The sequence below is a fragment of the Saimiri boliviensis genome, chromosome 18 (genome assembly GCF_048565385.1).
Source record: "Saimiri boliviensis isolate mSaiBol1 chromosome 18, mSaiBol1.pri, whole genome shotgun sequence".
Lineage (NCBI taxonomy): Eukaryota > Metazoa > Chordata > Mammalia > Primates > Cebidae > Saimiri > Saimiri boliviensis.
This window is the reverse complement of record NC_133466.1, coordinates 29,277,536-29,296,956: the sequence shown is the minus strand read 5'-3', so window position 1 is coordinate 29,296,956 and position 19,421 is coordinate 29,277,536. Positions and strand designations below refer to the sequence as shown.

Genomic DNA, 19,421 nt, shown 5'->3' with positions numbered 1-19,421 from the left:
CTGAGGCAAAAAGGCAGTGGTGAGCATTTTTTACTCACCACAGGATATCCATTTACAGAGACTTAAAAATCTCAATTTTACCCTTAACCTTCATATTCCATTGAAAACAAAGTAAGCCGGAAAGGTAAGTAAACCTGAAAGCATGTAGAACAAATATATTTGGCTTTTTAACTCTTCTTAGCTTTGTAAGATGATAAAAGAAAGCACAAACAGGGCTGCTGGATTGAATACTCCTTTCCCCAAACTAATAAAAAATAAATGCATTTCTTCTTTTCCAGTTAAGCTTCATTCTGTTCTGTAATGATAAGTGTAAGTGTGTTAAGGACTAGATCATAGCTTTGCTGAGATAGTTACACTTTGGATTCACTAGCGGAGCTTTAAAATTACTCATAACTGGGTTTCACCCCAGAATAATTAAGTCTGAATATCCAGGGTATATTTTAAGTGCTCCTCAGATGGTTCTAATGTGCAGTTTTAAAAAATTTATCCTTTTGGTGTTTAATTGAACTATGTTAGGATAATGTTTGTATGTGTATAGGGTATGGTGCTGAGAAGGAAAAAGAAATTTATCTTTCAATCTGACTTTGTACTAGACACTTCAAATATGTGTCACATATTCTTAGAATATAACTTCAGGCTATATATTTTAATTTGTGCTTTACAATATATAAGAATTAAGTTTAAAATATGGAAAATAGACTATATTTTGTAAAGTTAATTAAATACTCATTGAACATGGATATCTTTCAGTAATACTGTGTTTCCTAAAACCAGTAATTAAGCAAATATTCAAATAATGGATGCTAAATATAAACAGGAAGATTGAGATAGATCAGCAAACTATGGCCATGGGCCAAATCTAGCCACTGACCATTGTGTGAATGATGTTTGGTTGGAAATCAGTCATATCCATTATTCTACTTTTCTTATTGCTACACTCATGCAATAATGGCAGTGTTGAGTAGTTGTGACAGAGACCGTATGTCCCAAAAGCCAAAATATTTACTATATAGACTTTAATAGAAGAAGTTTGCTGACCCTTTGCTAGGCTCTGGATGTTTGTGTACCCCAAATATTCATATGTTAAAATCTTAATCTCCAATGTGATGATATTGGGAGTTTCGGCCTTTGACAGTTGATTAGGTGATGAGGGTGGAGTCCTCAAGAAGGGATGAGTGCCTTATAAAACACATCCCCGTGAGAATCTTCTGCCTTCCACTATGTGGCATACAATGAAAAAGGCACCCTCTATGAACCAGAAAGTGGATCCCCATCAGATACCAAATCTGCCAGTGCCTTGATTTGGACTTTGCAGACTCCAGAATTGTGGGGAAAATTTCTGCTGTTTGGAATGTACCAGCTTAAGGTACAGTCACATGTCACTTAATGATGGAGATAAGTTCTGAGAAATATAGTGTTTGGCGATTTCATTGTTAAGCAAGTGTCATATAGTGTATTTACACAAACCTAGATGGTATAGCTGACTACATACCATTGCTCTGGGCTAAAAATCAGTACAGCATGTTACCGTACTGAAAGCTATAGGCAGTTATAACACAATGGTAAATATTTGTGTATTCAAACAAAAAAGGTAGCATAAATACAGTGTTATAACCTTATGGGACCATTGTCTTATATACAGTCTGTCGTTGACTGAAACATTGTCCTGCAATGCATCACTCTATTTTTTACAGCAGCCCAAACAGACTAAGATATTCTTCAACTACATGAAGAGTATACCTGTAGCCTGATATTGGCTCTGAAATTTGTGACTAAAAATTACTGATTTATTTCAAAGTCTTTTATTTCCAAAGTGAAATACCAGCTAAGGTATTGAAATTTAATACTATAAAAGTTCTAATAATATAAGTGCACATGCAGCTTATGTTTTCTTTCCTACTCTTAAAGTAAAACGATTACTAAAAAGTATTAATGAAAGATGCCAGAATGGCAAAAAAAAAAAAATCAAAAAAATGGTATGGCATATATTTCTTGAGGCTTAATAATACAGAAATAATTCTAGATTGTTTTAAAAAGTGCTGTTTTATATAAACAAGACCATATTGCCAGGTTTCTGCCTTGTTGTGTAATGAGGCAATGGCTAATCTACCATGACTATGTTCATCTACATCAATGATTGGGGAGAGCACATCTCTTCAGTGAGGAAAACAAGAGTAAAGAAAAGAAACCTACCATCTGTCATTCCTTCTCTCCGATGAGGCAATGCTGGTTGTTGGTCCATCCGCCCTCCCTTGTGTTTTTTAGTGGGCCGAGGCCTCTGACTTTGACTCAGGGCTGCACTGGTGTTACTGTCAGCAGAAAATGGGCTGGTAGGTCGAGGTCTTTGAGAGGAGGTGAAGGCTTTTCCTAAAAAGAAAACAGAGGGAATGGGGTATAGGGAATGTCATTATAGTATACTGATTCTGTCCTGTATTTCAGTTCTAAGACTAACCTGTAAATCTACCTAGAGATAACATTTGGAGATACCAAATATTGGTACACATCTGTAGAAAAATATATTTTCTACATTTTCAGCTGCATGTATTTTGTTCGATTTTAATAAGCTAACAACACCCACACTGACCCCCTCAAAATCAAACAAGTAAACATAAAAGAGATCTGGCAATCCAAAACTCAATATTGCATGATTATATTTTTATTTAACCTTTGACAATATTAGTGATACTTTCATAGATATATGCAAATTCATGCAGCTTTTAGTTCTTAAAATTAAAGAAGCTATATATGAAATAAAATATATAGTGTTTTATTTGTTTAACAAAATTTTACCCTTGGGAACTTACAAAATCTCTCTGAACACAGAAAAATGTCATATAGTAATTACATCTTAAATTTTACATGAAAGGTCTGCTCAGACACGTATATTATATTGACCTTCCCACTTATGCACAAACACGATGAATTCTATCTCTTTTGGCAGAAACTCAATAACATCTGTGTAGAGGATAACAGGTTAAAATCACCTTGTATATCCAGCATGCAATATGTGTTTTCTGATGAATATTCTTGTATCTGAGCAGGCTCCAAATTCTCATTGAAAAATTAAATGTGCTGTGTCCTTTTCTTATGGATTAGAGTAGGTATTCAGGGAAATTTATTCCGGGAAAAGGTTAGCTAATAAATTTTCAACAACTTGTGATTTTAATGTCTTGTTTATTTTAGTAACGGAGGCCTGGTTTATGTGCATGTATTTATTTTCCTGTGTATGTTTTCATTTCCTACAACATTATTGTATGTAGTTACATTTTCTTAAGTCGATGTGACATGATATTACTTAATGTTTTATTAGCTATTAGCATACATGCAAGAAATGCACTTAGGCCTTCCAATGTATTAGTTTCCTTGCACGTTCTCACTGTTCTGCTTACAGCTGATGCCACAAAAAGCACTCAGGCAACATAAAGTTTCGGACTTATGCCTTATAATGCAAGACAATTCAAATAACAGTTCTATTGCAACATATTTTAGTTTGGATGCTATTTGAAAAATAAACCTCTGCAATGCTTAGAAGATCTTTCTTATTTCATTTAAAGATATCTAATGCATGCTCAAAAGAAATATTGATGATGTAATTCCAAGAAAACTTCCAAGACTCATTTTTATAACCTGAGAATTTAGTGAATGGTGAAAATCATTTTTCTTTACTGTGTGAATACAGTTAAGATTTTGCAAATGTCCTTAGTATTTTATTAGTTTGTTTTGCAAGGTAGTTCAGTTTAATTCATGTCTTAGAATATTCCTATTGTGTAGTTAAGAATTATACATACAAATATTAAAGCACGTATCATGCCAAAGTTACTTTGTTTCAAATGTTTACAAATTACCAATCTATTATTAATTCCACATTCTTTTTTTTGTGAAATGAGCAGCATATGAAAAATGATACAGTTGTTCTTTTATATGATTACTTATCATTCTCAGAAATCAAAACTGCTCTAAAGAGAAATACACATGTCATTATTTTATTCAACTTGCACATGCAGTGGGTTCATCTTTAATTAGCATCCTTTAAAACAAATAAAAAAATTGTATTAAAATCTTAATAGCCAAACAATTAATAAGACCATAAGCCACTTGAACTGTTAAGACCGACAGTCTTAGACCCATACACCCCATGCTAAGGAAGCCTTCCCAGAAAATGCATTTGCAGAGAGAGATGGGGCAAAGGAAAGTAATGGAGATAAAAGCTGAAAAATTTTAATCACTGGGTACATTATTAATTGTGTGAGGACTTTGCAAAGTGTGAGTTATTGAAAATTTAATGGCAATCTTAGTTGCTGCTTTGCCATAATATAAAAAGGAAGCATATTCCAATTAATCAGCAAAGCCGTGAAGAGAAAGGAAAATAAGGGATAGAAGTTGGTGAGGAGGAGCCTATTCTTGGCTCTGCAAAACTAGCAAGAGAAGAGAGTTTTGGTAATGGAACATCCAAATTGTGTTCATGCATATTAAAGAAAGCCCTACCGTCAGTCTCACGAAGGAGAGAGAACAGGAGAAAAGAGGTCAGTGTCCAAGGACAAGATTCTCTCATGCAAAGAGTTTTGACTTGGAGTCTACCAACCTGTTCTTGCAAGGCTGGTTCCATCCAGCCTAAAACCAGCTTTATCTGCTGCTGCCACCAGTGCTTGTGCAAAACTGCCGCTGGCAAAGATAGAGCCATCTGAGGAGCTACCTACACTAGATCTATGACTAGAAAAGTTACGATCCTCATCAGATGCAGAGCCCCATCCATTTACCATTGAACCTAAAAACAAATGTAGTTGTCTAGTGAGTTGTATATATTGAACATCTCATCTGCTTGTACACACTATACTAATGAGCAAGTAGGCTGTCCTTGCTTCTTCCTTGAAGCTTCATCATGATTGCTTTAGCTAAATGCAAGTATCATTTGCATTTTAAACATTTTTAGTGCAGAAGAATGAATCTCATTTAAAACCTGTATCGGCTTGCAGCACATGAGCAAAGCATGTTCTGTATTGTTCAGCTCTTACATTGTTTAAATTTTACACAATCATTTTCCAAAAGAGAATCACGATGTGTATTTTAAGCTACTGTAATTCAGAAATGAACACTTTAATTAAAACAAGCAGTGTACGTAAACTTATCAAAGACTCAGTTGAAGAAATAGTGTGAATATATTATGAGTTTAATTCAGACTCCAATGATAATCTGCATAGAAACTACACTGTATACCATAAAAAGGCAAAAACAATTTCAAGATTTTAAAATACAAACTTAATTATAAATAACAAAAATTCACAAACAAAAAATGTACAAACAATATCATAAATGAACTTAGAAAATAAGAAAAAATGTATTTTAAAGAATTTCTATTAATTTAAATGTTCTTTATCTTTTCTTCGCCTTTTAAGTTACTTAAGAACTCCAGTTTTCTCTTTAGTACTAATATTTATATTAAAAAGTAACATTTATAAGGACTATCATTAGCATTAATATGAAGGTTTTTTTTCTGCAAAATGCAACATGGCAATAAAGGAAAATAGTTTTATGTTTAAAGAGTTGTAAATTGTAAAGATACTCAGAACTATTTTTTTCTTAATTTTCTAGCAAGTCTTTTACAATTTTGTCTTTTCTTAGACAAAAACACACGGAGAACTTTACTACTTAATAAAATTAATATTACAAGATTTATTTATGTTGGTATACCATTAATTCAAGACACAAAGAGCTACCAAGTATTGCTTATCCTAAATTTGTTAGAAGAGGGGCAAAAGTATTTGTAAGAAACTAAATTAAGATTTCTAAATAAACAAAATATATATAAAACAGATGAAAGTCAAATGCTATCCACTGTTTAATTTTTTTCTCCAATATTTTAGTGACAAGAGAATAGTTAGGAGTGCTGCCATGATGCAGTATTTGTATTTTAGTCAAGGGGCCAGGATACGACACGGATTCATGCACTTTCAATACAGAGAAAACAGAAGCTGAGCTGGTTAGAAAGATCTGAGAAGTTAAAGGGGTACTAAGTGTAGCAAAGAAAGATAAGAGTTTTGATTCTGATTGCCAAAAGCACAGAGGTACACTTTTTACTTTCCAAACAAATTCCCTTGACACAGGCCACTGCAAGGAAGCTGAGATAACACCAGTAACTGAGCCTCATCTAAGAGAATCAATTCTGGGTTAATAACCACAAGTCAAGGACCAACAATCCAAAATGGAAGAAGAAATGATGCAGTAGGCTTTGCAATATAATGCTACACTAGATGATAAGAAAAAAAAATCCAAGCAATTCAGGGAGGGGGTCACAAAAGAATATGAAACTCTAGAACTGAGGATAGTTTAAAAATGATTTAAAACATTTGAAAGCTCATTCCTAGTCTCTTCCCTATGCTGTTTTCTGTATTTCTAAATGCCTGCTCTTACTTTCCAAGCAAGCATCTTTTAATCTTCACTTTGTTTCATTCCTAAACTCCTCTTACCTGATTTCTTTCCAGTCTTCTCCATCTTCCTCATTGCCTTCTACATTATCTTTGTGAAGTACTTACATACACAAGCCCCTCTGTGTAAAGGCTGACCTAGCTGGCCAATGCCATATTCAAACTTCTAATTAAATATTTACAACTCTTCAATATCTAGCCTAGCCTACTGATATGATTTGGCTCTGTGTGCCCACCCAAATTTCCTCTTGAATAGTAATCACCATGTGTTGAGTGGGGTACTTCATGAGGGATGATTGGACAATGGGGACAGTTTTCCTTGGGCTGTTCTCATGATGGTTAGGGAGTTCTCACAAAAATTGGTTGATTGATAAGTTCTGGCATTTCCCCTGCGCACGCTCTCTCTCTCTCTCTCTCTCTCTCTCTCTCTCTCTTTCTCTCTCTGTCTCTCTCTCTCCCTCTCCACCAGTAAGACATGCTTTGCTTTCCCTTTGCCTCCTGCTATGATTGTAAGTTTCCTGAGGCTCTCCAGTCATGTGGAACAGTGAGTCAATTAAACCTCTTTTGTTTATAAATTACCCAGTCTCAGGTAATATCTTTATAGCAGTGTGAAAACGGACTAATACACCTGCTGTGTATTAGTCCTCATTCACTCTTATAGCCTGTGTGTCTCCTCGACTCATTTATATAACACCATTTTTCATTCTTCGGACAGAGATATTGCCACTAACACTATTAACCACTGCCAAACTTTAAAGTCTAAATTAAATGCCATTTCTTTAATCACCCTAATTCTACCCTATTGTAGGGAGAATCAATCTCTCTACCTCCTTTAGTTTCCAAACACTAAACATAAACTCCCATATCAGTTCTCTTTATGTATTATGCTCTGCTGCACATGCATTTCTTCTCCTGGACAGTGGAATTCTGGAGATTCAGAATTATTTCATATTTATTTTCATATTTCTTGTCGAGGGACATTGTACATTGGAAATTCAATAAACAGTAGGCAGATGGAATTAAAGGCATTCAACATTTTCATTGTAGATGTAGAAAAACATATCAAATTGACACATCTATACTTTTTGATGTGTAATTTCTTAGCAATGTCCTTATTTTAGCTATAGAAAAGATTTTCTCATAAGAACTCTGAGAAAGTTTATTAAATAAGAAATATGACACTAGTTAACTGTTGTTCGTTACTCAATCATCCAAAATGTAATCATCCAAAGTGAGAATGTAAATAATTATATGTATATTACATATATATGTTACATATATATGTTTGTTGTGTATGTGTGAATTGATTATGCTTTGATACACTTGAATATTGATATTTAGCAATCTCTTATTCAAATTAAGATAAATAATTTACATTAAGCAGTAATTACATCTACTTGGCCCAAAGATTTGTTTTCTAAAATTTTTCTTTTTCCCCTATGACCAAACTAAAAATAGTTGAGTTTCTTTGGTTTCATGTCTATGTCTGCTTGCTGTGTGGTTCCAGCCTGAGGATCTAACAGAGTGACTTTAGTCCCTGAACCTATAAAACTGCCTGTTGTGTAGCTATTGAGAGGGAAAATCAGTAAATCTTACACCACAGTAGCATCACTAAAGAAATGATACCCAGTGAAACTCCTAGCAGAGAATCAGCTTAATTTTCACCCTCAAATAACCCTGTTTATGTCCCTGTGGTAACTTGCAAGTCCTTCATCCGAGGATTTACACACACACACACTTGTGATATTCTAAAAAAATGGATTACTTCCTGTCTTTGTAGCTTTGATCTGCCTTTCTTCAAGCCTTTAATGCTCCTTGTATGTCGTTAAAACTCCCAATTATTCATGAAGATTTCCCTGATGCTTTTTTTCTCCCTCTGGGAAGAGACAGTAACATGGAAGACAGGGCTTCAAGAGAGTATTAGTAAATACAGAAATAGCATCAGCTATTCTTTCTTTTGTATTTCTTGTAAGAGCAAAGAGACTAGATAGACAACTTAAGAATTAAAGATACGTGGCCACAGATATTTGGCCATATTGGGCGACAGGAAACCAACTACCCAATCTGAAGAGAGGGAAGTATCTCAAGTTAGTGTAGTTGTGATTGCCTTCAAAACGGAGGGCAAGGAACATAGAAAGAACTTTTCTTTCTCCTTCTCTTTGTCTCTCTTCCTCTCTGTCTCGTATCTTTGATATCTCTTCCTCTATAGTTGGGTTAAGATCTAGGAAACGGATATATTTATGGTAAATATTTTTAAAAGACATTTGGTTACATTCCATGAATCAAGTAGTTTATAATATATTAAAATTCCTCCTGTAAAATGGCTAAAATGTATTTAACATCTACTGATTTTACCTCTTACTGGCCTTCCTGAAAAAAGGAAAAATGTTGAGATTTAACCATCAATAGGGAGCTGAAGATTTAGGTAAACAATTACCGCCCCAACACACATACAAAAAGAGAGAGAAGTCAAAGGTAATGAATAAAAGAAAAGAAAAACATTAATTCACAAATTTAAAAGTAAGTCATCTTTGTGATAACTGGTTTTCTTTCATAAACATAAGTATAAACATGAAAATTAAATGAACACCAGGTAAAACCAATTCAGCTAGATGTTCCTTACAAATTATAAGCACTCCATACCAATTTGACATGTTATAGCCCCAAACATAATCAATACATATTTAAACATTTAATGAGAAATGAATTTATGTCAGACAGCCAAATTTATTTGCTTACATTTTCAATCTTTCCAAATTTCCCTGATTTAAATTGCCAAAAGGCCAAAAAAAATCTCAAATTTATTCAAGCTGTTAAAGTAGTACTGCATATACAACATTAAGTTGCTGCTGAAATGTTACTGAGCAGTAAAATACCATGATAAAGTGGCATCTTGCTGTGTCTCTATTACATCTTCAGCACTAAAATTAATTTATGATCAGTCATCAATTCATTTACATGTCGTTTTATGCTAAATCCTTCCTTGCTGATAAATGCTTACCCCCAGATCCATTAAGCTAGAGTAAAGTCTGTGCTTTATAATATGACCCTGCTAATTGTTGCATTACCATTTTTATGAGATTCAAAAACTAGCCATTAACCATTTTTTCAGCCAATATTTAATCTATGAACTCTTCTTATTAAATGTTATTTGTCTACCTGTTAGTAAAATTTGCAGCTACCAACGCCTTAAGACAAATTAATCCAAATATTGACCTTTGTCTAGATGTAGAAAAACATTGGTCAAATCTGCAGAAGTTCTTTTTTGACTCAAACATATTGAATATACAATGATTACACCTGCATTCCTCAGAGAGAAAGAAATGTGCAATCCTCTGTCATTTCAACACTTTGGGAAGGTGAAGTGGGCTTGAGATGAGCCTGGCCAACATGGTGAAACCCCATCTAGCCCCACGCGGTCGCCTAGGCCTGTAGCTACTCAGAAGGCTGAGGCAGGAGACTTGCTTAAACCTGGGAGGTGGAGATTGCAGTGAGCCAAGATTGTGCTACTGCACTCCAGCCTGGGTGACAGAGAGAGACTGTCTCAAAAAGACCAAAAAGACAAAAACAAAAGAGAAAGAAAGAAAGAAGGAAAGAAGGAAAGAAGGAAAGAAAGAAAGAAAGAAAGAAAGAAAGAGAAAGAGAAAGAAAGAAAGAAAAAGAAAGAAAGAGAAAGAAAAGAAAGGAAAGAAAGAAGAAGAAAGAAAAAGAAAGAAAGAAAGAAAAAGAGGGAAGGAGGGAGGGAAGGAAGGAAGAAAGGAAGGAATCAGTTTTGTAGAAAAACAAAGTTTACAGGTCAAAGTTTTTTAGTGGCAGAGGCTCTAAAAGCTGTGTGGTAGAGTCGGACGGTGAGGCTGCCAGGTTTCATTGTTTTCATACTGATCTGGTGTGGGAGTTCCAGCATAAACCTCCAAAACCATAAAATAGATACCATAGAGCAATTATTTCCCTTCAGCTGTAATATTCATGTGGGGTCCAGTAGTCAAGGAAACTTTTTATTTGTTTCACTTAACAGCACATAAGCTCATCATTCCTTTCTGTGATCACTGAGGCAGTTAGAATCTTTACTACTCGTTGAGGACATTTTCCTGGTGCACTCTCTCCTACTGCCTTGTTTCTTTTTTCCTGGTGGTGTCATTAAATTCAGGAAACAAGTACCCTTGACTTTTACCATGGAAGTTACAGAAAGAAGTATTATAGCCTTCTCCCTCCCTGTTACCCAGTAGTTTGGCATTTAGAAAGAAATAATTCAGGCATATTCCTGAAGACAGAAACAAGCCTTCATGTTTACTTTCTAGCCCAAACAGAGTAGAATGGCAGTAATAAATAAATATTTTATATTTTACTACAATCAAATAGTTGTGCATTATGAGCATAGATTAAAATGAAAATTATTAAAATGAGATTCATTGCAAAAAATGCTAATAGAGTTGAATTTTGTTAGCATGGGTCACTATAAATAAACATAGAAGTGAAAGTTAAAAAAAGTTAATAATGAATGTCACATATAAAAATTGATATCTTGCTCTTGATTAAATGCATAAGAAAAAGGACTAATGATTCTAGAGAGAAAATTATATGTTGTGCTTATATATATAGGTCTTCATGTGTGTTTATATACATGCACACTCAGATCCACATACTAAGCAACAAACCAGCTTACGATTTTCCTCTTAAATATACCTTCTCCACAGCTTAGAAGAAAGCTGTGTGTTTCCAGAGCAGGGATCATGATAATTTGTCTTTAGAGTAAGACTGGTTGCTTTTGAACATTCTTCTTCCACTTACCAGGTGGCTAACCTGGGAAAAGGATTTAAACCCCTCTGTGACTCAAGTTTTAATCTATTAAATGAAAAATTACTATTAATAGGGTTGTGAGGATCAAATGAATTAATATACATAAAGCTTTATAATAAAACTTTGTAAACTTTTTCTGTAGAATGACAGATACTAAATATTTTAGGCTTTGCTGTCTCTGTCATACATTTTTCTTAGTTTTTGTTTGTTAGTTTCTTGTTTTCCTATAAATAACCCTTTCAAAAATGTGAAAAACTATTCTTAGCTCATGGGGCCACACAAAATACAGGCTACTGCTTAGAAAGATCCCTTGCATCTTTTAAAAGTTATCTATTTGTTAAGAGAAAGATGCTTTGCTCTTACTAAAGGTTATATATATTACCTATTATTATTATTGAATCTAAAATTTTAGCCAAGTGATTGTAAGTAATAGGTATTCAATAGGTGTTTGTTGTAGAAAGAAAGAAATAATACAACAGATCTGCAAATACATGTTATCCAGTACTGAGGTCATTCATGGGATATGGAACTGCTGATATTTTCCTCTTTTTTTTTTCTGTTTTGTTTTTTTAGCCTTTTTCCATTCACAGACCATCATTTCAAAATTTAAGTACTCCCTCCCAAATTAGTTGTTATAAAAACTTTTGTAGTTAACATGCTTATTTCTTTACAAAAATGGGCTCTGTCCCTGGTTAACTGCTGATACTTCCTAATGTGGCAACTGTGAAGGGCAATATATCCAAGTAAAATCCTGCATAATTTTATATACAGGTTTACTAGCCCATCTCAATATTGCAATTGAAATAACATTCTGATTGGCTTCAGAGTTTCAGGGATTGGAACTATGTAATAAAATGGTCATGAGATTCATGAAAGGGTAAATAACTAACACAATTTCAGGAGAAGGTAATAACTGATTTACTCATGCCATACACATGTTCAGAACCCAAAGTAACTGGTGGTATGACCCACATCCTCTGTATGGGCACTTACCATATTAAAAACATAAAAAGCCTATAGAAATAATGCCTATTTGATTGTTTACCTCATTTAGCGCCATTAAACTAGCCTGAAGTGTCTGAGGAAAATATAAGCATGTTAGAACAACATTCATTGGCATGGTGATTTCTCTAATATTCAGTCTCTATGCATATCCACCTCAGGGTTATTCTCACATATCTGTGCATGCATGCATGAACACACACTATATTATACTTACAATCTCATCTACACTCTCACACATTTATACATGCACACACTCCCTACACAAGCACCCATTCCCACATTCTAATACACTCACACACCTTACATACACACACACACACACACACACACACACACGCACACACTTATAAGCACTCACTCACATACCCTAGAAAGCAAATTAAATCTTTGATCACACCTTCTCCACAAAGTTGTTGTGGAAGAGAAAGAAAAGGAAAAGTGGGTTTGTATTTGGCTACTTTTGTGTACAGAATAACTTCTTTTACTAAAGAGATGTATTATTCATAGGATAAGCTCATCATGGAATACAAACCTAAACACCCTGAGGATTTTATATATAGCAGTAATTAAGCAGTGAATTCAAGGAGGAAACCAGACTCTGTTTTCTTAGCAATAAAAGCTTCATTTGGAATGAGCATTACACTAGCTACAGGAGAAAGGCAGATTGCTGGAGGTGCAGGCACATCAGGCAGCCTAGCATGTTATAGGTGAGCATGTAGCAGTGCAAAATGGCATTCTCCTGATTTATAGACATATTTATCTCTTTGACATTATAATATTTAATAAAAGAACTACACAGACTATAGCTGACTTTTTTCATCATTAGTGCAATTTGTTACTGCATTCCTAATGGAAAGGAGTTCAGTATCATTAGTGAAATATGCAAAAATATGCAGAATTTTTACCCTGAAGGAGATTATGCTGGAAATTCAGGCACAGTGGCTTCATATAACAGTGCACTAATAAGTCAGCTCTCTGCATTTGAAGATTTTAACTTGTGTTCTATCACCTTCGGTTGAATCTGGGCTTCAAATCACAGCAGTGTATCTGCGGTTATTAAATCTTAATTAGGCTGGCAAGTAGACCAGCCCCTGGGTAAGAAGAAAAACTGAAAAATGGGCTCATGCATCACACATTGTGTAATTCAGGGAGGAATGCAGAGGAAAATCACAGGCGCTGATGCTGCTTTATCACTGTCATAAACCAGTTTCCATCAGCGTTTGCAGAACTCTAACACACTGTGTGACTCTGAGAAAGTCTGGAAGCTGTTGGCATAAAAAAAATGAATTAAGTGGGATTGTGATAAAATACCTCCTAGGATGAAAGATGTCATCACGGTAAATACAGATATGAGCAGTCTTCTGAGAAAACCCAATGAGATGCAGGGACCAGACTTCAGTTTGTAGTAGCTCTGTCTACACAGTGATGTAAGAGGCATTTTTGTGTGTGTGTGTCCAACAATGTGTATCTATTTGAACAGAAATACTGAATCTTTACTTTTCTCCGTATTCGTTGATTCCATATTACATTTAAAGTTTTCTTTAAAAATCCTTGAAAATAGGTTATATCTCCATCCTGGGATCATCAGAGAAGAGTACCAGTGGAAGTCTTTCATTTGGTGAACAAGGCAAGAGGAAGCCAAAGAAATAAACAGAAAAAAATAACTGCATTTCTTGGAAGAGAAGCATTTGCTAGATTCAGCAATGTGAAATGCATAAACATATGGCTTATCTCACTATACAGTTTCTTCACTCTAAAATAATTCCTTGTACAACCTTAAAGTGGCTTATTCAGGAGACTTGTTTACTCTCCATCAGTGAATGATTTTACAGAGTGAAATATCAAGAAGCATTTTAAGATTGCATTCATTTTGTATGTTGTTCCTGATATTAAAAAAAAAGATCACTTCTAAAAGTCAAGGTTTTTAATGTAATAGACTTGGTTTCCTAGTAGAGTGAACTTCTCATGAAAGCCCTAGATATAATTGAGTTTTCTTTCATGTCTTTAAAACCTTTTAAAATTCATGAATTTTCTTATCATTTTTGCAGCAAAGCAAAAGTATTTCAAAACCCTTTTTGATTTTGTATTTAATATTAACATATTCAAAATGTTACAGAAATATATGGAGTGGAATAAATCTTACAATAAGGAAGTCGTTGATTTTTGATGCATTTTAATGTTACCAATAGGTCAGTTATTCCTATTAAATTGGTTCCATTACCTGTCACAGAGCTGTCTAGATTGTCCATACTGGATCCAGGTGTCTGGTCCAGTGCTCTCAGGGGCCTGGGAATTTCTAAAGCTTCCTCTTCATCATCAGCATCATCATCTGGAACATCCGTTTCCAAATCAGAAATCAAGGCTCCAGACACATAACCTAACGGTGGAACCGGAGGCTGTGGAGGTTGATTATTGCTTTGAATGTGCCTAGAATTCAAAGGAAATTTTAAAAAGAAAAGCAATTCATTAATATGCGACAACATTATAATTTGAATTAAATACATGCTATACTAACTCATATTGTCTTTTTCCTTTCCATTAACTAATTTTGGAGCTCACAATGCTTTCAGCAGAGACAATGGCTATGAATACCAGCCTCACCAAAAAAAGTACAACATGGACCATTAAACTCTTCACTTGGTATTTATAGGATAATACATGGAGAAAAAAAAGTACAGACGCAGTATTTCTGTGAAAATAAGTCATCCACAGGAGAACAGGAATATTCATCATGAGTAACTATTTAAAGTTGATATTTTTCTCCAAAAAAACTATACTTTTGTTCCCAGTTTAGCGTCAAAATTCTACTCAGTCTGTGTAACCCATGCTGCCTGTTGGCCCTTATGAAGGAAAGATGTCCCATGAGGACCTAATATGCCCTGCCTCCCAAACCTGAACACATTTCCTTCCCTAGAAGGCTTCCTCCCTGCACTGTCCCTCTCACTTCAAGGCTGGAAGGCCATTTCCACTTTCCAGTTTAGGGTAGGTACAACTAATTTGTGCTTTAGTAGCTATTTGTGCATCTGTCTCACCCACCAAAGTCTTAAACTCCTCAAAGGCATAAACAACTCATCCAAGCATTCTCTGTGTGCTAAATAAACCTTCGGCAATGAATATCAAATTCTAATCTCAACTTTATGAAAAAAATAGATCATGCATTATCAGCCATTTTATATTTATTTATTTATTTATTTAATTTTTCTGAGAGACAGGATCTTGTGCCATTGCCCAGACTGGAGTGCAGTGATGCAATCACAGTTCACTACGGCCCTTACCTCCCTGGGCTCAAGGGATCCTCCTGCCTCAGCCTCCCAAGTGGCTGGCATTACAGATATGCCTCACCATGCCCAGCTGGTGTTGCAGAGTGGGAGTCTCACTATGTTGTCTAGGCTAATCTGAAACTTCTGGGCTTAAGCAAGGGTCCTGCCTCAGCCTCCCAAAGTGCTGGGATCACAGGTATGAGCCATCATGGTTGGCCCAACCTTCTTTAGAATTTATCAAATCGAAAGTGAAATTTAAGTGACTTGTTTCAAACCAGGTAGCTAACAAAGTGTGAAGCTGAGCAGTAAGGCCCAGTTGATTTTGCTTTGGGTTTACTCAGATTTTCTTCTAAACCATAAAATGCTAAATGAAATCAATATATTGTTACTTGTTACCAGTATTAAAAAGTGAATGTACTACATGTTTTACCATATTAAGTATTTTCTTTGCTTTCATAAAGGACCGTGCTATTTAAGGAAGATATTAAAAAGTACCATGCATTTTTATTGTTGGCTCTTGAATGAAGGACATGAGATTATTTTGCTTTATCATTTGCATTCCCTGGGGAAAATATTTCATTCTTCCCAAATTTGTTTAATATTTCTCTCCCACTGGCTTCTTCAACTTGTAATCAACTCCAATGTTAACAGAATTTTAGATATTTCAATATTTTTTAAAAAAATTCTAATTCTTAAAGCTACCTCAATATCATTAGACCACAGTCTTTAATTTTTAATAGATCAGAAAGTTGAGGCCCCAAGTTAGTATGTGGCATTCATCACAGCCTGCTAGTTCAAAGATCGGAAGAAACAGTAAGTTTCCTAAGTATTACTACAGAAAACCTTGAGGGTAGATGAGCACATCTTGCTATAAGTGTTGCCTCAAATCTGCTTATGAATTGGGAATGGAGACAACTAAGGGTTGAGCAAGAGGCTATAGGGCAATATGATTCATTCTGCTATAATGATGTGGACTTTGGTCCTGGGAGGGATGGATCAGACCAACACTCTGGTCCTACATCAAGGTTGACACCTCTTAATAGAACAAATATACCTTGAGGGATAAAAAAAAATGTACTCCTCTTTAAGGAACGTTAAGAGATAAATTGAAATACCAGAAGAGGATACATAACATTTATAAATATCTTCTAGTGACGGCACTGTGCTGTGTACCTCATGAACCAATAGAAACAGACTCTGGGAGGTGGAACCTGGGAATCACTGTCTGTTAACAGTCCTCCTAAGACGTCCATGTGCAGCCCAGATAGAGAGTCACTTCCAAACCAGAAGCACATACAGTCTCTTAACTCCCACACGTGGAGTCAGCCAGGGCGTTCTGAAAGATTGCTGGGCTGAGCAGGAACACACTCAGAACAAGAATCAGGGTGTGCTCTATGGGTATTTGGAGCAGGTGGAGATGAACTCATCTGTTCATTTCTTCGGCAAATATTGATCAAGCACTTCCTAAGTGAGACATTCTTCTAAGTGTGGGAAGACAGCAGTGAACAACTCAGGTAGAAACCCAGGCCTTCCTAAATAATAGCAGCTAGCCTAACAGCCGGGTACAGTAGCGTATAAGTTCATACTCATTTCATTCTCACAAAAACGAAAATCTGTAACGAAGAACTGAACATCAACCCAAGAGAGGTTAGGCCTTTTCCCTCTGCACCTGGGAGGAAATCTCTAAGCCCTCAGAATGTCCTGTTTGATAAGTCTCTCTGTTTACCTAGAGGCCACAGGACACTCCAGAAAGCATAGCAATATGATTTATGGTGGGCCTTGGAGTTGCACGATATCACCTCAGCCTCTGGAGGCACTGGAAATTGAGGTCAGCCACGTGGATAGTCAATAATGTCTATGTGACAGAGTCACAATGAAGTTGCAGGACCTCAGGGAAGGTGTGCCCGTCCCTGGTTGGCAATTCTCCATGGTGTTTAATGTCACGCTCTGTTGGGAAAGTAATGCTGTCTATGATTCCACTGAGAGAAGACAACTAGAAGCTCTGCTTTTGGAATTTTCCTGGACTGTGTCCCATGCATTTCTTCTTTTGGCTGATTTTAATGTGTATCATTTCACTGTAATAAACTGTAACTATGAGTGTTAAATCTTTTGGTGTTCTATGACTTACTATAGATAATTCTCAAATTTCAGGGTGCCCTTGGGGACCCTTGAAACTTGCACTTGGTGTCTGAACTACAGGTGGTCTTAGGGATTGCCCTCTAATTTCCTATATTAGCTAATTACACATGAGGAAACTACAGCATGTAAATGTTCAGCAAGTTGCCCGAAATCATGCAGTCAGTAAGACAGATTCATCTCGATGTCAGTGGTCCCAAACCTGGCTGTCCCCAGTCAAATTCCAGATCATGCAGTCAGAATCTTTCTCTGGGAGTGGAGCCCACATATCAATATATTTGAAGGTTATCCAAATTGGATAACCTTAAAATGGGTTCTAAAATGTAGGCAAATTTCAGAACCCTTCAGCTAGAGTCTGTGCTTTAAATGACCAAACTGCATGGCTTCATTAGTTTATGTGAAGGAACTCTTATGGCTCTTGAAGCAGCTGGCTTCAAATTAAATAGGGGTGTTTTATAAAAAGCAGATTGATGCAAAATAATAGTGTTTAACAGTTGTCTTTGACCTTTGAGAAAACATCTGATGATTGTTAGAAAATGTTCAAGAATCTTTGATCTTAAGAAAAGAGGCTGTTTGTAATAATCTTTAAGTAATACTTCTGGATTTGTATCTCTTTCCATGTACAGTTAGCTGTATTTGAAAAATAAATACTTCATTAATGATGAGAATAAGAATTTTATCAATTTATCCCCATAGCTAGAACTATTTTAAAAAACAAAACTAAATACTATTTTAAAAATTTACCCAGATTTCAAGCACAGAATGTAAATCAACAGAAGAAAATTAGAGGTATGACATGGAGACTTAACTTTCAAAAGCCCAGACTTTTATACTACTATTTTAAAGCAGAAACAATGAATAACAAAAAAACCTGTATGAAATTGTGAGTTAGTCCCATTTATATTTCTGCATTAATTCTACAGGATACCTAGATAAATTGCTACCTATAGTTTACAAAAGTTTATAGATGGATTAGAAAATGAAACGTGAAATATTTGATATTCCTGCTTTTTATACATTTACTGATACTAATATTGTTGTTTTTTTTTCTGTTACATTTAATTCAGGTAAAAAGAGTCTTTTTTTTTTTCCAGACATAGTCTTGCTCTGTCACCCAGGTTGGTGTACAGTGGCTCAATCTCAGCTCACTGCAGCATCCGCCTCCACGGTTAAAGCAATTCTCCTGCCTCAGCCTACTGAATAGCTAGAATTACAGACACCCACCACCACACCCAGCTAATTTTTGTATTTTTAGTAGAGACAGGCTTTCACCATGTTGGTCAGGCTGGTCTCGAACTCCTGACCTCATCATCCACCTGCCTCGGCTTCCCAAAGTGCTGAGATTACAGGCGTGGGCAACCACGCCCGGCCAAGAGAGTCTTTTAATAATTAACACTAACCATATGTGATTTGCAGAAGCTCATATTTACATATTCACAACCACATACAGAATTAATCACATGCATTTTGAAGAATCTAAAATGAGTCTTTTTATTACTTAATTGGAAGTGAGTTCAAGGATAAGCTAATTGAAGATAAACCATAAATTAGAAAGGATTCTGGTGTAGCCAAGAGCACTTTAGCTAAATTTCAGCAGATCTGAATTCTTGCTCTAGTTCCCTCTCTGAAAATGTGACTTTGACCAAATTATTTAACATTTCTGCAATTGATATATTTATCTAAATGATTAAGGAGTTATACAATCATTTTCAAACCTAGCTGTGTAGTTCTATCAGAATCTCTTATGAATTTATTTGAAAAAAAAAAATTCTGTGTGTTGAAAACATGGGTCCCTGGACTT

General features: G+C 35.4%; 1 protein-coding gene across 17 annotated transcripts in view; it reads right to left on the bottom strand.

Moving 5' to 3' along the window:
• Window positions 1-19,421, bottom strand: part of ROBO2 (roundabout guidance receptor 2) — a 1,294,416-nt gene that overhangs the window by 9,687 nt on the left and 1,265,308 nt on the right. For 15 of the 17 annotated variants that reach the window (XM_074389491.1, XM_074389492.1, XM_074389496.1 and 12 more), the window contains 2 exons: window positions 14,446-14,651; window positions 2,194-2,367 (listed from right to left, as the gene is read on the bottom strand). In XM_074389491.1, the coding sequence (XP_074245592.1) occupies window positions 2,194-2,367; window positions 14,446-14,651 (380 nt within the window). Of the gene's footprint in view, window positions 1-2,193; window positions 2,368-4,582; window positions 4,766-14,445; window positions 14,652-19,421 lie in introns of all 17 variants that reach the window. The other 2 variants (XM_074389490.1, XM_003934313.4) reach the window with 1 other exon arrangement.